The sequence below is a fragment of the Larus michahellis genome, chromosome 1, assembly GCF_964199755.1.
Source record: "Larus michahellis chromosome 1, bLarMic1.1, whole genome shotgun sequence".
NCBI classification, from domain to species: Eukaryota; Metazoa; Chordata; class Aves; order Charadriiformes; family Laridae; genus Larus; species Larus michahellis.
In genome coordinates this window covers 154,251,840-154,272,965 of record NC_133896.1, presented here as the reverse complement: position 1 = coordinate 154,272,965, position 21,126 = coordinate 154,251,840, and the positions used below count along the sequence as shown (strand labels likewise).

Here is a 21,126-nt window from a genome sequence, read left to right as displayed (position 1 = left end):
CCCAGTGGAAGTGTGAAGTAGATGAAGTCGTACTAGGCAAATTTAAAATGGCCTTGTGTTTTTACATCCTCTATAGAACAGGAAAACTGCTGTCTCAGTCTCAAGTAGAAGGCATACAAAATGAATAGGGTTTCTCAAGATCCGTGGTTCCATTTTCTGTCTACAAATTTAAACAGAAGACAGCTTGCTTTAAATACACCGTCTTTGCTTTCAAATAGTGATCATTTAAAGATATTTCCATCTACTTTGTAATCTTATTAATCATAGAATCGTTAGGGTTGGAAGGGACCTTAAAGATCATCTAGTTCCAACCCCCTGCCATGGGCAGGGACACCTCCCACTAGATCAGGTTGCTCAGAGCCCCATCCAGCCTGGCCTTGAACACTTCCAGGGATGGGGTTTCCACCAGCTCTCTGGGCAACATGTTCCAGTGTCTCACCACCCTCGTGGTGAAGAACTTCTTCCTAACGTCCAGTCTGAATCATCCCAGCTCTAGTTTTAATCCATTCCCTCTAGTCCTACCATTACCTGACATCCTAAAAAGTCCCTCACCAGCTTTCTTGTAGGCCCCTTAAGATACTGGTAGGCCACTATAAGGTCTCCTCGGAGCCTTCTTTTCTCCAGACTGAACAACCCCAACTCTCTCAGTCTGTCCTCATAGGAGAGGTGCTCCATCCCTCTGATCATCCTCATGGCCCTTCTCTGAACATGTTCCAGCACATCCATATCTCTCTTGTAGTAGGGGCTCCAGAATTGGACGCAGTACTCCAGGTGGGGTCTCACGAGAGTGGAGTAGAGGGGAAGAATCACCTCCCTCGACCTGCTGGCCACGCTTCTCCTGATGCAGCCCAGGATACGATTGGCTTTCTGGGCTGCTAGTGCACACTGACGGCTCATGTTGAGCCTTTCATCTACCAGCACCCCCAAGTCCTTTTCTTCAGGGCTGCTCTCAAGCCAGTCACTGCCCAGCCTATATCGGTGCTTGGGATTGCCCCGACCCAGATGGAGGACCTTGCACTTGGCCTTGTTGAACTTCATGAGGTTGGCATTAATGATGCTCTCTTGATTTTGTAGGATGTCCACGATAAGGGAAAATAACCATGACTACCTTAGAATGATAGGGCTGCCTTAGGTTAAGAACATATTTATAAATTATGGGAAAAAGGCACAGTAGCCCTGTAGGACTCCCCGGTACTTTCTGTTCCCTTGATGTACATTAACAGAACATTGACGAAGAAATCCCTAATCACCGTGAGGTGCTCCAAACTGTCTACACCAATACATGCTCCTGTGCCTCAGTAAGTACACAGTGGCTTATGTTTCCCTTCCTCCTCCAGCATTTGATGGAAAGATGATTTATATTTAGTTTTCTCACATTTATATGAACTCAAAGAGGTGCACAGGACAGCTCAGGGTATAAATCCAACTTGCTAACGTGAACCCACTCAATTTTTTATTAAAAAAAAATAAATAATACAGCAAGTACAAACTAGATTACCCTGAATGTAAAGATGATGACCCTCAAATTTAAGGACTGTTCCAGATAACTGAGATGGAACTGAGATCCTATTCTGGATATGGGTAATTATAGTACTAATTTGGACTTTCCACTTCTTGTTTACTCAAATTTGCTCTCAATTCTGTACATGAAAATGAAAGACTTAATAGGTGTTAGAAATACAGATTGAAGTTCAGATCGTCAAGCCTAAACCTGAAGAGATAAATTACAAAGCTGTAATTATACAGCTCCTCAACTCAAAAGACATGCATTAGAAGATGATGATGCATATGCTGACTAAATCTCTCAGCAGCGAAACACTCAGGACAGTACCCCCTGAATGTAACACGGTCAGCTACTCTTTGAGGTTACAGTGTTTTACTCCAGCTGGCCCATACCAACACCAAGCATGATGTAAAGCCTTTGCAATTCTACCGTGAGGTCCAAATGACAATGCTATATAAATGTTTTCAAACATTAAATACCATGTTACAAGAAAATCCAAGGGGTGTATTACTTTTTTCTTTGGAAACCTCAGAAACCCTTAGAAGCCAGTCATAGATCGGCAATTTTATTCAAAGCTCCTTTTAGGAAAAGAAAGCAAAGTAAATACCACCTTTTCTTTACTAACTTCCTCGCTCAGTTGTAATGCCTATGGCTTCACTAATCAAGGGCTTTCAGGTTATTTGCAACTACAGATGCAAAACCAGGCCTCCCCATCACTGAAGGGGAAGTAACAGGGGAAAATGGCTTGTTTAACAAAACAGCCTGTCTCCTCCGAGGTTTGGCCCTCAGAACCAAAACACAAAACCCCACACTCACACACAAACTAAAACAATTTATTCTGTAATGAATTAGTAAGTAATATAAAATTTATAAGTAAGTAATATAAATTTATCTCCTGTTCTGGAGAACAACTTCCTGAATGAACAATTAAAAAAATCTTATGGGTTTGTAAATTTGTAGAGCCCATGCACTAGAACAACAGCGTTTTCACTACATCAAAATACATTTTCCCTTTCTTTTTTTCTTCTGCTTACCCTTTTCTTTCATTTACAAGGTCCCAAAGACTGCTAAGCAGGAGTGATGGCGACGATTGCGTATAGTTTAGACTGCCTACGGCCAAACTTCTAAATCAACTTTCTGGTGCAAAATACAGCTACAAATAGTCACCTGGTAGAAAGAGCACCCCTGAACACCTGCCCCGCCAACCTGACCACCCGTTCACATTAAGAGCGGTGTCTGTCCAAATTTGTTTGCTGAGACCACAAAAACTACTTGTCAGTAAACGATCATGTTTACCACTGAAGTGACTCTCAAAGAAAGCCATCTCTGCCACAGGAACCATCCTCCTTAAAAACAACAGAAATGGTCGTTTTCTCTCCCAGAGCAGGTTTATGCTGGGTGTCTGCATACTTTGCATGCATCTTGATTCCTGCTCTATGGATGTACTCCACAAAACAAAACATTTTTGAGACTCAGAAAAAGGAAGGAAATCTTCTCTTGTACATTCTAAGACAAAGCCCTTTTTTTTTTTTTTTTGGTGTGAATGCTAATTTAGAAATTTTGTTTGCATGGTATGAAAACATTTCACAGAATGGCCACCTACTGTTGAGGTCTTCAAAAAACCTGAGAAACAGAAAGCAATGGAACCCGAGTGGAAACACATAGAGAAAAAGAAACAAATTAATCCTCCAAAAGACCCTGGAAGACTAAATGTTAAGACAGCCCAAGGCCTCAAAAAAAAAAGAGATTTGGCAATATTGAAAGAATTATTTAGGGATGTATATTGGAGGAAATACTCACATCTAAATGAGACTAATTCCCCGATAATGCTAAGATGGTAGAAAGAGAAGTCACTGGAATTCTTTGGAAAATAGTGTCCCTGAGCATACATATACAGGCTAGTGATTTTTGCTGGCCATCGCAGCTCGGTCTTCAGAAGGGTGACCCAGCTATACTCTGCAGACCTCAAAATCAGCTAACTGTTGACTGATTCTTCTCTGCTGCCACCTTCACACGCTAGGACGTGAAGCTAAAGGAGAAGACAGTACGCAGAGTGTGCCGAGATCACATTTTCTGAAGAACTGTGGTGACTGCATCTCCCCATAAGCACATGCTTATGGGAAGGGTCCAAACCAGGCAGTAGGGCGCAATGCGGTGACCCACGCTGCAGCCCTGGTTTTGCTGCTTCAGCTGACTTTGCTCCTCCCAGGAACCTGAGGGAAAGGAGGACAGAAGGGAACACAATGCAAGAAAACCAGTACAAGGCACTACTTGGGAAAAAAAACCCAAACATACTCTATTTCACCGCCTCAGAAGAGGAGACATAATTAGCAGATTGCTTAAAGGATTTTATTCTATGGAAAAAATGAAACATCAAAAGAGTTGAGGGTTCAGACACAAACTTCTAACGTGAAAGAGCAAAAGGCTCTGCCTCCACGGCTGGAACAAGGTGTAGGAAGAGCTACCGGCAATGCGGGTGACTCTCTTTATTAGGGAACAACAAAACTACCTTGGGAGCTAATTTTTTGGGCTTGCTCTAAGGCCAAACACCATTACATGTTAAAACATAACTGGCTCAGAGAAGGGCAAAACCAAGGGTCCTTGAAGGTGACAGCTGAGGGAAGTAATACCACCAAAGACACCAGTACATGCAGCCACATTGAATTAAGGCGATCCTTTCATCTTTTCAAAACATAATGACTAAAATCAAAACTCGTTCTGCCATCTGTAATGTCAAATTGTACCTGTAAGCGTATAAGCACACACTGCATGGGGAGGTGGGAGAGAAGTACCTACAACACAAAACTTCTAATACAATACAAAGAACAAATTTATTCACTCAATGTGAACTAAAACCAGCCAGATTTCTTTATGCCTTCAGCCTTACAACATTTTACTGCAATCGCCATATTTGAAAAATCTGCTGAAAGGTAGAACACATCATGTTTTCCTATATGTTTGTTTCAAACACTTGAAGCAGCAAATCCTTTAAATAATCCACCCCAATAAATAATTCACGTAAGACTAACTTTCAGCAGAATAAAATACATGGAATTGTAAACTGAAAAAGGAGCAAACTTCTGCTCCCATCTCCAGCTATCACTGGAGCTCGGGGCACTGCAAAAAAGCTGCAGGTTCTGCTTTCAGTGCTGCTTTTGGCTTTTCACCTTGCATCAGATAAAGGGCCTGATGCATACATCCGGCACAGAAAGTCCTTTATCAAGCAGTAAAAGAAGCATTACTCTGTACCTTGAGTTCTCCAGAATATCTACCAACTTGCTTTCAAGTCTTTTTGCTGCAGGTCATGAAGTTTGTGTTTTATTTTCATTTGGGTTTTAGGGAGCTTTTTGCACTAGTCTGCTCTGCAATTTCAGATTTTTTTTTCCTTCTTAAACACATGTTCCTTTAGGAATTATAACATGGTATTTTTTAGAAAGTCAGATCTTAGTTCCACAAAGCAGAGACTTCAATTCCTTTAATACTCCTTTCACTGGACATAGTTGATATGCATGAAGTTATTTAAATTTTTACAGGCATAAAATAGGTCCATAACCATGAATTTGTGAGTTTGTTTTGCATTCTGGGTAACTATTTTAACATGCATAATAGTAACACTAATTCAAAATGAACATATTCATCTGCCATTGTGTATAATCAAATTGATAGTAAGATAGCAGACCTTACCATGTCAACAATATCTTCTTGTATCATTTTCACTGTGCAAAGCTAATGCTATTGAACGTGTTCTCTAGATCTTCAAAGATCATCAATGAACTGAAAATAGCCACTTAAGCTAAGTCTAGGTTTTGATGATGATCAGGAGGCAGGTATGTTTCCAGAAAGTAGCAAGGCATTTGAATTCCTTATTATACAAGTCATCTGCTACCACTCCAGTGGTATCAGCACTGCCAGCTCCTAACTCTACATGCTCTAGATGGGAATGAAAGAAATCTCCTTTGTTTTGAAATCACTGTGAGTATCTCCCATTTCTCCTTTCTCAGAATCTAATGACAGTAATCCATGCAAACAGACTGATCTATTATTACTGTGATGATGGAAGAAACGCAATTGTTCCAGCTTTTTTTTTTTTTTTTCCAAACCACCAAGGACAACACACCTAAACAGATTTCCCATCAGCTTCTCTTGCTACCACAAAACCATGTTCCTTAATTTCATCACTGGTGAAGAGTCACCACTGTTGCCATGCTGCCCCACAAACAAACATACTTTGAGCAATGCAACTAAAAAACAGGATGAAGCACATCAGCGAAAGTGCTTTTGCTGAACAAATTCAAGCATGGAATAAGCTACTCTTGGAAACTGAGGAAGAATTTGTGTCGTATATAAAAACTTCGACTACTTCCTCTCTGTAAAGATGAACTTAAATTCCTGTATATTGACTGTTTTAAAGTGCCAATACAGACGACTTACCCTCATCCAGTGCTCCAAGAGACATGTCAGACGTGACACTACTGCCATGTCCACATTTTCTGACAAGCTAGAAAGCTTCAAAGCAACATAAAGTGACACAGGAGAAATACTCTTACTTGTGTTGAATTTCTACAAGGAAATTTTACTGCTAACTTCAACTAGAGATGTTTGACTAAAGAAAAGAATTCATATCATTCCTTCTTAGAAACCTTTATGCATGATAAATAACTTGACGAGTAGCTAGATACCATAGAAAGTTCTGAAGGTTAGTTGGTTATTTGTTTTTGTTTTTTTTTTTTTTTAAATCAAATTTATTAAATGCCTGCATTTGAGTGGAAAGACTAGCATTTCTTACAGGTCTATGACAAGGAAGTCCAACAACATCGGGAACTCAAAGTTCTAAAGAGATTAAAATAACTTGTCTTATATGGCAGCTCTGTTTTTATTAACATGAGCTCTACAAGACTTAAGAGGCTGTGCTATACAACAATGTACTTATTATACAATGATACCATATTTATTCTTATTTCCACCACTCTTTCATTCTGTAGTAAATTTTATACTCATATAGTGTCCAGAAAATACCAGAATTGAGAACAACTAATTAAGAACTAATAGAAATATTTTCAAACTCGTACTTGGTCATACTGCCAATTTAATGTGTTTTCTGCGATCTTGCAGCTAATATGGCTAAGGCAGTTTGCTGATAAACAAACACAAATTCATCAAGCAAAGAGTACAGAAGACTCAGTTTATAGCTACGACTGTGCCAGAAATACTGTGCATGCTTCTCACGATTACACTTCTAATAACTAGTGCTGAAGAACTGGGAAAAGTTCAGTTAAAAACCACAGCAATTACAGTCACCTAAGTAACTTTCACCAGTGAAAGACTTAAGTAGTCATCAAATTTCAGTAGTCAAGAAAAGATTTAGAAGCGATTTCATGAATGTCATAATACCACCTTGTACAAAGAGCTTTTCTTTAACAGATAGCTCTTAAATTTACTAGACATACCATGTCAGAACTACTGAAATTGGGCCACTAAGATATTTTAAAAAAAAGAAAAAAAAATCCTCAACACCAAAAACAAAACGAAAAACATAAAGACCACTAACCCACACACAAGAGTGTTAAAGGTTGATGACTTATTTGGAGAAGGAGATTTCATGACCATGTTATGCAGAACTATGATGGCAATAGTTTATATTTGAGATGAAATATTTGTATCTAAAAAGGAAATACAGTAAACCTCTTAACCAACCATGTTTTCCAGTGTTAAGAAAACACTGGATTAAGAAATTACCTATTCCACATTTCTGCTTGTTACTACGCAGTGACTGTCTAAAGAAAAAAGAGCTAACTTCCCTGACAATTTCCAGAAAGGCATGGTGAAGGTGGTATTAAGTAGCTCTCAAATGGGAAAATGTGAAGTTATGTGAAAATGTTTTTTTCACATTCATAAATAAATAAAAATAACCAGGGGAGAAGGGGAGAGGTGTAAAACCATTGATTCCTGGAAGCAACAGTATATATAGCACTCAGGAACTGCTGCACAGATCTACAGATTGACCCAGGTAGACAAGGCTGACAAACACAAGAAATACTCCTGGACACTCACAACACTTCTGAAATAACGTACTAGGAACAGTAATGCAAATAAGGACTCGTTTCTGTACTTTACATATTACTCGGCAATTCTTACTTTCCACGTGAAAATCTGTTACACTGAGTAAATTAAAACTAAAAAAGTTACTGAAATGTTTTACAGACTTACAGAAGCTTAATAAAGAAGTGATTTGAAGAGTTTCTCAGGCAACTTAAATATCTCTGTGAAATGTTATCAAGATTACTGTTATTTGCCATCATTGCCAACACTCATGTCTAGTGTTTCTATTGTTTCTACACATTTTGCAAACACATCTCCTCTATTCTTTGCCTCCGATCTCTCTTTCAATACCTTTTAATAAACTTTCTTTCGTTTGCTGGGCATCTGTTCAAAAATCCACACCAAGAAGCGAGTGGAAATACCTTCAAGGTTTCTTATGCGGTTGTTCGCTAAAGGGAGCAACACCAGACACCTTAAGAAATCCCTATTATGCAGTACTGGTTGTGAAGCAAAAGCAGTAACAGTCAGAAAATCATGGATTCCCATGAAAATGGCACCCTGCTGCTGGATCGCACGCATCAGTCACCCGTGGCATGCTGCTGCCTGGGGAGTTGTGCTGTTGCCAGGAAAATGACTTGCAAAGGGATGGAAAAAATGCAGAAGTTTTATTTTGCTTACACAAACAACTGGCTTCCTAATTATTATTGCTTCTTTCAGATAAGGTTTCTGTTCGGCACGACAGAGACGAACCAGCAAGCATAGAGATCATCTTTGCTGCAGAAGGGGAAACCCGTGGAGCCGCAGTCAGAGGCAGCTCTGGGGGTGGTGCTGGCAAACACCCTCTCCATCCAAATGGGTACGGGAATTCCTTCCCACCCCCAGTGCATGGGAAGAACTATATTTCAGAAAATTACAGTTTGGAAGACACATGCTGGAGGCCTCTGGCTTAGCAAGACTTAATTGAAATGTATAAAAAAAAAAATACCCTCCCCATAAAAGAAATGCTGTACAAAGAAACTATTTTAAACTTCATTATAATGAATGAAGATGAAATTTTAATCACAGGCCTGGAAGCTGGCTTTTGCCTTAAGAATAGTAATAATTAGCAGATTTCATTCAATATGAGCAAACAGAAGAGGGTAATTTGAAATGGCTAAATTGCCATTAACTTTTTACTCGCAGTATCACTCAGTTAAGACAAAAAAGGGAATGAGAAGATGAATCATTTAAAAGACTTAATAGGTGGCCTATACGCTACATTTCCATAATTAAAACTGGTCTGCTGTAGCTATATATCCCTTAGAGTTCACTCAAGAAAGAGTTTTATAAATGCAGAAGTAACATGTATCAAACAGAAAAGTGATAAAAACAGACAGGCATCAACAGAAAAATTACAAGTCTAGAAATGTCTCCAAGTCACTTAAGGAAAGCTAAAGGTTTTGGAAAAATTCCCGGATGACAGGACTAAAAGAAGATACCATATACGGAATAAGTGAATGGTGCAGAAAAGGCTATTGTTTTGTAAAAAGATGTTGGATGATCCAAAAGTCAGAAATTACTAAGGGTCATTTGAGATTTGAGGTGAGCTGTTTTTCAGTCCACAAGTAACTGATTTAATGTACGTATGCTAATCAAGTGTTAATCAGCATTTTAACATGCACCTGACACATTTAAAAGAGCTGGCTCTGAGCACGTTTTATTTCCTGATGTTCTTTTTAAAAAAAAAAAAAAAAAAGGTAAAATACAATGGAAATTCCATAAGCCTTAAGAAATTGCTGAAAACGGGCTGATGTTTTAAACCCCCAAGCTGCGTGTTCTAGGTACCCACACACCCATTAACCTTCCACCAACCACAAGCCAAACAATGGTAAAGCTGATGGGATTCTATTAATAACATATTCAAGGACTGAGATCCAATTAATGACGGTCAACTGAGTTCCAGGAAAATTAGAAGGCATGACTTCATTCTCTGATGAGATTAAAAGTTTTCCTGATAAAGGCAGCTTTGTAAAGGTAGTAAACTTTCATAGTGTATTTGGCTTTTTATGTATAAGACACTGATGTATTAACTGGTGCCATAAACTTTCATTAGAACACGGACTAAATGGATTAAGAACTATTTAGATGATGCACCTTCAACAGCCAACTATGGGGACTATTAATTAAACAGTAATAGCTCTTATGGTGTCTGCCACAATTTGAACTATGGCTGGTACTTTTCATATTTATTGAATATCTAGAAGGATTTATAAATCAACCACCGGTAATTACAGTGGATAAGCACAGGAGTGGCAGATAGCTATGGGCTATCACATAGACAACACACTACATCATTTGTGCGATAACAATGCTTTCAGATGAAATATGTTTGAACGCAAGGAAATGTAATCGATTAAAGAAGAGGTAGGGAAAAGCACATCTCCATGGGATTGCTCCGTTTGCTGGAGAACCACAACTATGAAAGGTGGGTCCAGGTATGTCAGGTCCCTCTCCTTAAAAGCCCGCTAGCCTTGTCACTGGAAGCAGCTAAGGGTCTGCTCTTTCTCTCCTGAGATTTCACAAGTCTTAACATTCATTATTGGCTGATTATTAAATGACAATTTTTTATTTTTATTTTCAGTTCAGTACCCGACATTTTGGTAATAGCTTCAAGATTGAAGCTGGAAACAGGTTTGGTTTACGGACTAATGCTCCTGACCGCCACTCCCATCTGTGCTGGGTTAGTGGGTATTTTAATGTGAATTTTCTTGCGATCTTAGGAAAGGCACGTTTGATGAGACAAATAGACGTATTTCTACAAAGAGAACTTAAGAACTTGTTTCACTGCGCGCAGCAAAACTTTCAAACGCTGTTTCACTAGATCAAGCATCAGCCTTGCAATTTGCAAGCCTTTGTTAAAAAAAGGAAAAAAAGTGCATTTTTTAATGGCCTCTCAGAACAAAGGATCCTCCAAGGAAAGACACATGCTCTTCTTGTTCTGAATAGGAAATTACCGTACAAGACGACAAGCAAGACTTAAAGACTATAGTTTAGTTGAGGACTCCAATTCAGGAAAGGTAAAAAGAAAATTGTACAGATACGTGGTGCACAGCACAGACCTAAGTTTCATTATGCTAAGCAGTTCACTTAAACTATAAAAAAAAAGAATACTCTTAAGCACCAACATTTTTGGGGGGTGTTAAGAATATCCTGAGCCAATTTGTGGGTTGGGTATGGCTGAGGCAGTTTCTCACTGTCACAGGATGTGCAAGCATGAGGTGCTTTGCACTCTGTATGTTTAACAGCTACATGTGGTCACCACAAAAGAAAAAGCTAGGCTCCACCACATGTTATTTTCTGCCTCGGCTGAACAAACGCATCGAGAAAACTATTTGAAAAAGTACAGGGGAATCAGTAGATTGTAACAGTCCTTCAGAACTTAAAAACCTGTGTAAGTGTGTGCAAAGGGCTGAGGTTTGGAAGATGCGACGTATGCAAAGGCTCGGCCGTGAAACCACCAAATTATTTTCTCACACTGTTTCATCGGTCGCCACCATAGTGAAGTGAAGCATCCTGCAGCACGCAGCTTTGTTAAGATCAGGGAGGTAAACATGTATATATGCTAGGACAGATCTCTGTTCCTTCACTTAAACACCTTTCTGTTGGATATAAATAAAAATGTGTTTCTTTATATCAAGTAAATACTGTCCGAATTTTACACAAACACTTGATATGTTCACAACAGAAATGCAATCCTTTCATAAAACAGCTTTTAGACAAAATATATATGTATGTATGTATTTTAAAATAACATAAATCCATATAAAAGGAGCTTAAAGTCACAACTGGGATTTCGATTTTAACTAGTTAATTGATGTTGGAGCTTATTCTTTAAACAAATCTTTGAGAAGTCATAGTAACACTTGCTGGCACTGTAATGAGTATATTCCAAGAGTACCTGTAGAAAAGCCTACGATTTTCAATATTACTATCGCAAATCTTGTGATAACCTTGTTTGCCTGCCACCCATCCTGTAGCCCTCAATTACCACGTACTTTATGGCAGCTCAGCAATAGAGGACACCGTAATGAAGTAGTGACCGAGAAACCTAACCTGTGAGACACAACACTAGCACAGGACGCCTGCGATAAACCTACACGAGCTATTGTCATGTTATTTTTAAGTGAACCTTTTTGGCTTTCTACCAAGTCCAATCCCAAATTCTGATTTCTCTGTTGAAGAGCCAGTATTTTTTGCAGCAAACTGCAACAGAGCAAGTCTGCCCTATGGCAGACTTCACAAAACACAGGCAAAAACCAAAACACAAGAAAAAATAACCTCAAAACACCTCCAGGTGCATATCTGTTTCTGTTTTATTCATTGAATCCCAAAATACCACTAGTAGAGTTTTGGGGGTTTTTTTGCCTCTATAAGTAAAATGATCACTTACTGCTATGTTTAACTTTTTCTAGCCATATGCAAAGCCTTTTATTTTCTAGTAATTTAAGGCCATTAAAAATCATTGCAAAAATAAAGACAAAAAAATTCATGTCACATGACTTCCAAATATATTTCTTCAAAATACACTCAAATTTTTTCAAAAGTATATTATTTTATACATGTGATACATAGTTGTGAAGAATTTATGTGCAAGTATAGAACAGAGTACATATTAAGGAGTTGGAAGCAGAAGAAACGCCTGGGCCCACAGGAACTTAACCCCTGACACTGCACATAGCCACATCATACAATCCCATGCATACAGTGATTCAGCTTTGCTATGATAGCTATGCTGAACAATCCAGTTTACATCCTTCTACTTCTGAGTGAGAGGACTTGGCATGAGAGGAGACAATCAGCAGTTGATATCTCAATGAGAACACAGTTCTTCAGCCACTGAGAATACACAACCTCTGACAAACTGGAACAAAACTAACATCTTATTCTCCTGGATGTGATACGAGAAAACCTGTTAAGATTTTTCCACATGATTCTCCTCCCGCCCCTGCTTGCTCTCTCCCTCCCTCCATGATCCAGAATGTCACCTCACACTAAGGATTCAGAAAATCCAAACAAGCATGTTAAAAATATTTATATGCAACATTACATTCCCAATCTGAAACCCATCATGTCTACTAAACTTCTTCCAAAATACAAAAAGTACTTACCCAATGTGTCTTTTAGATTTTTAACCAGAGAACCTTTCTTCAAGCTGTTTTTTCGCTCCACATAATTTGATGGCACATATCCCGTTTTGTTGGCCGCGTTTCTTACCCTCCACCATGTCTTGGAATCATCTAATAGCCAAAGACGCTCATTTTTCTTGATGTCAAGTTCTTGGTCCTGCTGTGCAGTGTAATCCCACTTTGCAATAACAATAACTTCTTCTGTCATCTTTCATGGAGTCCTTCTGCAAGGAAATATTAAAACATGCTCATCGGTAAATTATATCATGTAATCCTTACTCAGTTTTTTCTTTGAGTTCTTCTGAAATAAGCAAGAAAAGGGTAAGGCAAAATGAGAATGTCATACAGAGAAAAACTCATAGATTGGATCTCCTCTTTTAAAAATAAGGGAAGTCCTATTGACCTTTCTTGCTTTTTCTGCCACTAAAATATGACAACACCTCAATAGTAAATTCTAGTTATAATGTATTACGCTCACTTCCTCTGAATGTATATAAAACATTATTCAGATATACATTAATAAAGGCTAATTTATAAAACCTATTTAGTTTTTGCATATAGCACTATAAAACTATCCCACACCTGGCAATCAAAGTTCTGATCTGAGAAAAAAAAAACAAAAACAGCAGCATTCCAAAAATATACTTTCCTTCTGCCCTAGTTTCTCATCCTCATACTAACATATCATTTATATGTGGGTTTTTTTGCATTTAAACAAAGTTATCCATTCTTTTTTTTGTAGGAATTTAAAAATACTTCAAGAAGCAATGTAACTCGGCAGAGAAATCTGCCACCAAGAAGAGGGTGCTCTCTTTAGTAAGCCCTTGCTCACAATGTTCTGTGCAGGCAGCACAAGACTGCATTTTACGAGAAGCCTTTGCTCCCGGGAAGATCCCGGTTCACTGCAGTCCTGCACCAGACACAAGTCAGTGGGGTGAAGAGTATCCACTGTGCTTTCCTCGACTGCATTTCCTTTCTTCCCAACCTGAAACTTACACAGATTTCTGTTAAGACTGAATGAGTTGGTTTTTCTTTTTTTTTTTTTTTTTTTTTTTTTTTTTACTTACCTGTAACAAGAATGATCTTTTCCAAAGCTATTTGTCAGCTGCATAAAGACAGCTGTATGATTCCATGTTTTCCTACGCACCCCAGTCATTACTGGGAACAACGTGAGGGAGCACAATAGTGTGCAAGAAAGAGAAAAGTCCCATGCCAGTGACATCCAAACATATTACAATGCCAACCAAAACACGTTGATTTTATCCTCTAAATTCTGAAAAGTTACCTAAAATTTTCTACTTGCTGACAGGGTTTTTTGGGGGAAGAGGGAAGCGAAGGAGGATGGGAGAGACTGGGAGGTAAGAATATATTTGAAAATCAGTGTAGCAGATTTTTTTCTTTTTTTTTTTAAGTAAAAGCTGTAGATTTCCTTTAAAGTACACAGTAGTGTAAACACGTCCCAGAGTACTTTAAACTACTAATGTCCAAGGATATTTTTAACATGATTTGACTTTGTTGCCTAGTTCTTAGCAGTCCACAACCCTATGAACTCTGATACCTAATAGTTTAGGTGACAAAAAGATAATTAAAAAAACTAGACAGCCGAGCAGTCTACTCTTTCAAAGAAAAATAGGACTCTATTATAATTTAATAGCCGCCTCTTACAATTTTTGTTTCCAGAAGAGCACCGTATAGGGTTGAGCTATAGTTGCTAAACTATTTGACAGCAAAGCTCTGGAAAGCACCAGCAACGTCACCCCTCATGGCCAAGGTAGGATGACATTTTTGAAAATCCGAAGCTGAAATCAACAGGCTTAAGTTCTCATTTTCCAATTAGAAAACAAAAAGGAACATACAAAAATTAAAACAGCGTTCCAATGTGAGTTTGCATAGCTGAGAGTCCCAAGATAAATTCAGAAACAAGTTACTATGTTTTGAATAATTGAGAATAAACACAACCCTTACAGTTCAAACAGGCTGTGACTTATGCAGGTGGAATTGATGAGTTTACAAGAAATAAATCACTACAACCTTCAACAATTTTTTTACCCTAAAATAATAATCCCATCTGACAATGACATAGGAGAGCCTGAGCTTTGGACCGCAGTCTCCAATAAACTGCCCTGGTTTCTGACTCACATAAAATGGACAGATAGCCTGCAGGTCGATAAGCTGATGTAGCCACAGGGGGACTGCAATCAAGCACGTTCTGGAGGCCAGTGTTGTCAATATGATCTCTCTCTCCAGTTTAGATTGGTTTATTTTATCTCAGCAATTGTAAAATGGTCAATTCTTACTGTTCCTGGGGACATGGAGAACATGAAGAAATAGGACACCATCAATGCAGTTAGCTGATGTTGCCACCACACAGGCTCCACTTCTAAAAAGGTTATTTTCACAACACAGGCAAGTTAAAATTATCTATCAATATTACAGTATATTAATAATAAAAAACACATTAGGCATAATATTTGACTAGCGACTCACAGAAAGCTATTAAACTCTTCCCATCCCTCTGAAGCAAAAAATAATTGGCCTGTGTTGTAAGAGTCACCAAGTGTTTCCCCAAGGTGTTGGGCAAGGACAGAAGCATGGGAAGAGACCACACGTCAGGGCTGACGACGGCAACTATACAGTCCTCCGAAATTCACTCAGGACAGGGAACCCCAGGCTACCTGATTTCTACAATTCCAGTTATTGTTGATGTGTAAAACTGCCACTCTGCATGGGAAACAATGTCATTTCACGAGCAGACCCCTTGCATGATGCAATTTTGGCAGAAGCATGGGGAAGCCAAGTTTCTCAAGTGGCACGCTCACGCAGAACCCATTTCAGTAAAATACTCCAGGTTTTGCTGAATGTTTAATGGCACGCGCATTCCTACTCAACTGGGGACAGGATTATAACCAGCCAAAATGCATCATATAATTGCAGCTAAACATTTGGTCATTTAAAGATGTTTGCATGTCTGTGGAGGAGTTCGGTTGCGCTGGTTTTTTAGGGTTTGGGTAGTGGAGGTTTTTTTGTTGCTTTGTTTTGTGCTTGGTTTTTTGTTGGGTTTTTTTTGGTTGTTTTTTGGTTTGGTTTTGTTTTGTTTTTTGTTTTTCTTTAATGGGGGGAATTAGTACTACAGTTCTTAAAATTACTTTCTTCTGGTTACATCATTAGACTGGCTCCATCAAGGACAATAAGGTTCTTCCTGTGACATTTGCAGAGCTAAGATTTCCTTGTATGTGAATAAGGACACATTTGTTCCCCAGAAGGGGGGATGTAGAATTAATAGTTTTGAAATACTTCTGCAACACAGCTGTGTGCCAAACAAAAGATTAGAAGCAAATGACTTAACTAGATTTGGGGAAAAACATAAGGAAAAAACAGTAATACAACCTTCCAAAGCATCTGAGCACCCCATAAAACTCAACATGTGCTTGGAATTTCTTAACTATTTTGCTTATAGACCGCACAATAAAAAAATATCAGAGTCCTCATAGATTCTAATGTTAACACAAGACTCCTTCACATCAAGAAAATGAAAAACCATTACTGCTAAGAGTGTACAATCTTCTGGAATGTTCCTCCTCAAAAAGCTCAAAAGTTCCAGCGCTTAAATACAGAGTCTTCGCCTCATAGCCGATAGGATAATACCCCCCCTACTTTAAGAAGTACCAGTGAAAAGCTTTGAAAGACCTATGCAAGGAACTGTAAATTTATGAAACGTAACACAGCCATTTCTCAGTACAAGATTGTTTTGCTTTAAAAAGCATATGTATGGCCTTGGGCTTTAGCTTACTGTATCAAGCAGTCATTTGCTTTACTTTTACGGCAATCCAACTTCCAACTGCAGTTTTTTAAATAAAAAGAAAAAAAAAAAGGCAAAAAGCCCAAAGACACCCCACTAAACAAGCAAACAAACAAAACTCCAGAACCCAGACCCTCGAAAAGTAATTCTTGTATTAACTATGTGACCAATACACACTTCCAATCCCTTTTAAAGCCAGCACTTCCTAGCAGTGGACGCAAACTAATTTATTTTACCAATATTGCTGAAATGTTACAACTAATTAGATGGAGCTCAGGTACTTTCAGACATTTTGTTTCTTCCCTCCAATTTAGGTTTTGTTAGGAGACGAGTCCTGTCTTCTTGCCCTACTGCAGAACCACATGTAAAACGTTCTAACACAAAAAACGTGCTTGGGAGAGAGAGGGAAAACCGAAAAACCTGCCAGGCTGGGAAGACAGTGAACAAGAACCCAGCCAAGGTAAAGTCAGTCATAAGAAGACTGTACTGAAAGCCTTCTCAGACAGGTGAGGGACATTTGCTAACCCTAAGGCAGAACAAAGGCAGACATCAGTGGAATATCTACTACTGCAGCTCCTGCATAGACTGTATCAGAAAAGTCCAGAAAGGAAAAGGCTATGCTCAACAAACTATCGATTCAAAAGTTATCAATGGCTGAAAAAATACCCGCAAAGACAAACAAACAGCTATGCCGTTTTGAAACAATGCTTAAAACTAAACTATGCAAACAATATTCGAGACTATGGAAACTTAAGTGTAGAACTTAAGAGAATTTGCTCCCTAGTAAATATGCTCGTGATTTTTCATGGGAAATCTGATGTTATTTTAAATATCAAACTATATATAATTGTTACGCAGATCTCATCTTCTTTTACCAGGCCCGGATTATTTTTTTCCCCCCATATATGTTTCTCCTACAATGATAAAGGATCCATCCCAGCATGCCACCTGAACTAGAATCTTCTGTAGACTGACATAAGTTAACACTCCCACTAGTTTAACGCCCTGACCCAATGATGGGCAGAAAAGCAGCATCTCCTGCCTTCAGGAGGAAGACTCAGGGTTGCGTCAGGGACACAGTTAGTTCGGATACCGCAAACGGGAGGTATGGTTGATCTTTAACGATGCAGTGAGAAAAGCAGCAGTTGCTCCCCCTGTTCACAACTTATTTTGCAAAAAAGAAACATGTCTGAAAAATGACTGACAGTAATGCTTGAAATTTAATCCCTCACCAAGGGAACAAGCAAAAATTCTATTAATAGGAAGTGACAATTGATATAACAGACTGTTCTGGAATTGGATGTCCTCTTAAAACACACTGAAAGAAAGGTACTAAATGGATACGGAGGCTTTTACATGACAATGATGAGCATAAAACACATAATTGTTATATGGTATTACATAAGACATAATTACTGTACAATATTTAGTTAATTGTCTTGGGAGAATTAAAAGATAACTAATGACATATCATGGTTTGCTCTAAGATTTGAAGGCTGAACAACCTCTTCTGCTGCCCCCAAACTCTGGAAATCAAAATGGGTATTGAACTCTGCAGTGATGGGCCACCTATCTGGTGTCCACTTGATTAATCTTTCAGAAGCAAACAGGCAATATTTGGTCTTCTAAGGTAACACAGTTGTGGAAAATTAAAAAAAAAAAAGTCTCTTTCTATCAAGGCCTCTTTTACAGTGACCGGATGTGCTTACTGGATTATGTTAGTAGAATAATTTGTATTAAAACACTTTATCTGAAGTACACGCTAAGTCTGAAGCTTTCTTATGAAGATGCAATCTCCGATTAGCCTGCCTACTGTTTCAGGAGGTTTGAAGCTTTGTTTTCACTTAGTTGTTTTCTTTGTGGTGTGTGTGGGTGTGTGGTTAGTTGTTTTTTGTTTTGTTTTGTTTTTTTTTTTTAAATCAGCCTGAGTGAATAGTTTTGACATACAGAAACGTTTCAAAAAAGTGCATCTCTGCATTTGAGATTGTTTCACTCTGTTCTTGAGGATCAGTAAGCACCAAACTCAAAGACAGAGCTCAGAAGGCATTAAAAAGAACAGAAATGTGAATTCAAATGAAAACTTGTGGTAAAAGAATGCACCTTTTGGCGATACTTTTAGCTATTTCCAGTAGAACACAGCATTTTTGACACTTAAAGTATGCATGTTTGTAAAAATGGGAAAGTATCATCTCCTTCAGGCAAAGTCCAAAGTTAACTTAAAACAAGTAAAATGTACTATTTCTAATGATTGCTACAAGAAAATCTCAAAATGCGGAAGTATAAAAAAAGAGTAAACAAGCTGACACAAATTATGGCAAACAGTGCCCCGTGTTAAAACCAGTAAAACCCTTTCCATGCTTTGCTACACGGGCTATTTGCTGGTGCTCAGACAAATGAAGATGGATCACATAAAGGCCACCATGTCTAACTGCTTCTGCAGTTTAACACTTTAATATTGCATGTAATGTGCGTCAATCCACCTCAAGGGACACATTTATTTGGAAAGAGGTCACTGCACCAAAAATTACTGTAAGAATACTTCTCCCTTCTTTTAAAGAAAGTTAACTAAATAGCTGTAGTGACTAAACATTCATCATCTGGCTATGCAGTTTTGAGGTGTCAAACCGATACCCGAGCAGAAAAAAACCCACATACCTGGGCTGCCTAAATTGCTGACGGTTTTAACACAAGCTTGACAATTAATTTGGGGTATTTCACTATTAGGTCTCATTAGGATGCATTGACTACTGAACTAAAAGTGATAGCTGAGTAAGTGCAAGAGATTATTATCTAATTTACTTTGATGTGCAAACTGAAGACACAGTCACAATCAATAGAAGCTTCTGTCGGTACTTTAGGAGGGTCAGTTTTACAAAGCTGAAAGCAAGGATGAGTGGAAACTGTAAAGAATAAACATGAACAAAGATGGCAATAAATCCACTGCAAAGGAGGAACATTTTATTACATTTCCCAACCTACTCCCACAATTTAGCATTTATGAATGAAGTATTACAAGGTTAAAAGAATATTCTGTTTAAAAAGTGATGTAAAAAGCTCTAGAGGTTTTCTGTGTCCTTTCTTTGAAAAGGAAAAACTGATAGCAACAAGCTCAAGTCAGGAAATGCAAACTGAAGGTATCAAAAGAAGTGCAGCTCAGCTCATTAAGAACCATAAAAAGTCATTAAATTGCATCTGGAATAAATTAGATATTATCAATAGAATAAGTAAAGAATTAGGCCGAACATTAAGTTTCCTGCACGTAATGTAAGAAAAGAATGTTTAATACTTATTTCTATGCTATTGGATTATTTTACAGTGACAACCATTTTCTTCTCTGTCAATAACTAGGGTATAAAAATAATAAGAAAAATTAAACACTTTTAATCTTCAAATGAATCCCAAGATTAAGAACTGTCCACAAAGCTTTTACAGCTTTAGCGTCAACTCTGAGGAAAATTTGGAGCAATGAAGAAGTTCTGGGGAGTTACAGTTGTGCCACTAATTTGAAAGCACAAATTAGACATCCTTAATAACACCACGAACTAGTGAGATGAACTCTAATCCTAAAGAAAAATAAAAGGAAAGAAAGAAAGGACCCCCTCTAAAAGCCCACAGAGCATACCAGCAGATTATGGATGTGCAATTAGTACTTATTAGAAGGGTTTTAAGGAAGATAGGCATGAACAAACTATTTTTTCCTGTACCTTTTTCACTTCATTTGAGCTCCTGATTTAGGCCTACCCAAAGCCGCACAGATTAAGAGCCAGCTGCCAGGCAGGCCCAGCCGCGGGGGTGACTTCAAAGGCCGGCTCAGCGGGCACCATTAACCTTTCTGGCAGGTCCCAAGGCATTTGTTCTGAGGTGCAAAAGTGCCCGTTTTCCTTATGAGTCACTTAGGAGAAAGAAAGCCACAATAATTATAGATAAAACTGCGAGGGCGATACAGCCCGGTGGAACCGTTAATCACGTTGGAGGTGCTGCCCTGCCACGGCCCACTTCTACGGGCGCCCCAAGTACGGGTTTTTTAGAGGACACTTCTCGCTAAAATGTAAGCGGGCTGTGTCTTCAAAAAAAGCGAAAGATTAATGTTAATTAACTGGTAATTTAGAACTGCAGTAGCTAAGTAACTTCATCTTGAAGCTACCCAACAGCCTGTCCCCCATGCACCTCAAACCCTCGTGCCCTCTGTATCGCCTGCCATTGTTTCAGGGCACAATGCTGCCAGGTTTGGGGTTTTGTTTCTTCAACCGGATGCCTCTGACAGCTTCTAAGCAATGTTTGCTCCTCTCGGCTCCACAACGTATCTGATATCCCCATCTCTTATGCCACAGCAGCTACACTCCGGCGCCTTGTATCTCGCATTACAGAACAACTGCAAACAGGAAACCTCAAGACTAGTTCAGTGGTAACGAATTTCTGCGTAGCTCCAATCCAGCACAAAAGTTAAGCTTGTTTTTTTGTCTTGTAAGTGGCTTAGAAGTCTTTTTAAAAGACACACAAAGAAATAGTTGAGAATACATATCGGAAACGCCCAGAAATACATCCTTCCTGCTAAGGAGTCAGTACAGCACTTTACCATTCAACAAAAAAGAAATTTCATGTTATATATGTTTATATAA

At 38.6% G+C, this 21,126-nt stretch overlaps 1 protein-coding gene across 1 annotated transcript in view; it reads right to left on the bottom strand.

Moving 5' to 3' along the window:
* NCK2 (NCK adaptor protein 2) overlaps positions 1-21,126 on the bottom strand; it is an 88,076-nt gene that overhangs the window by 20,168 nt on the left and 46,782 nt on the right. Inside the window, exon 3 of the mRNA XM_074560331.1 lies at positions 12,691-12,932. Coding sequence (XP_074416432.1) covers positions 12,691-12,916 — 226 coding nt within the window. The 5' untranslated portion in view covers positions 12,917-12,932. The remainder of the gene's footprint in view (positions 1-12,690; positions 12,933-21,126) is intronic.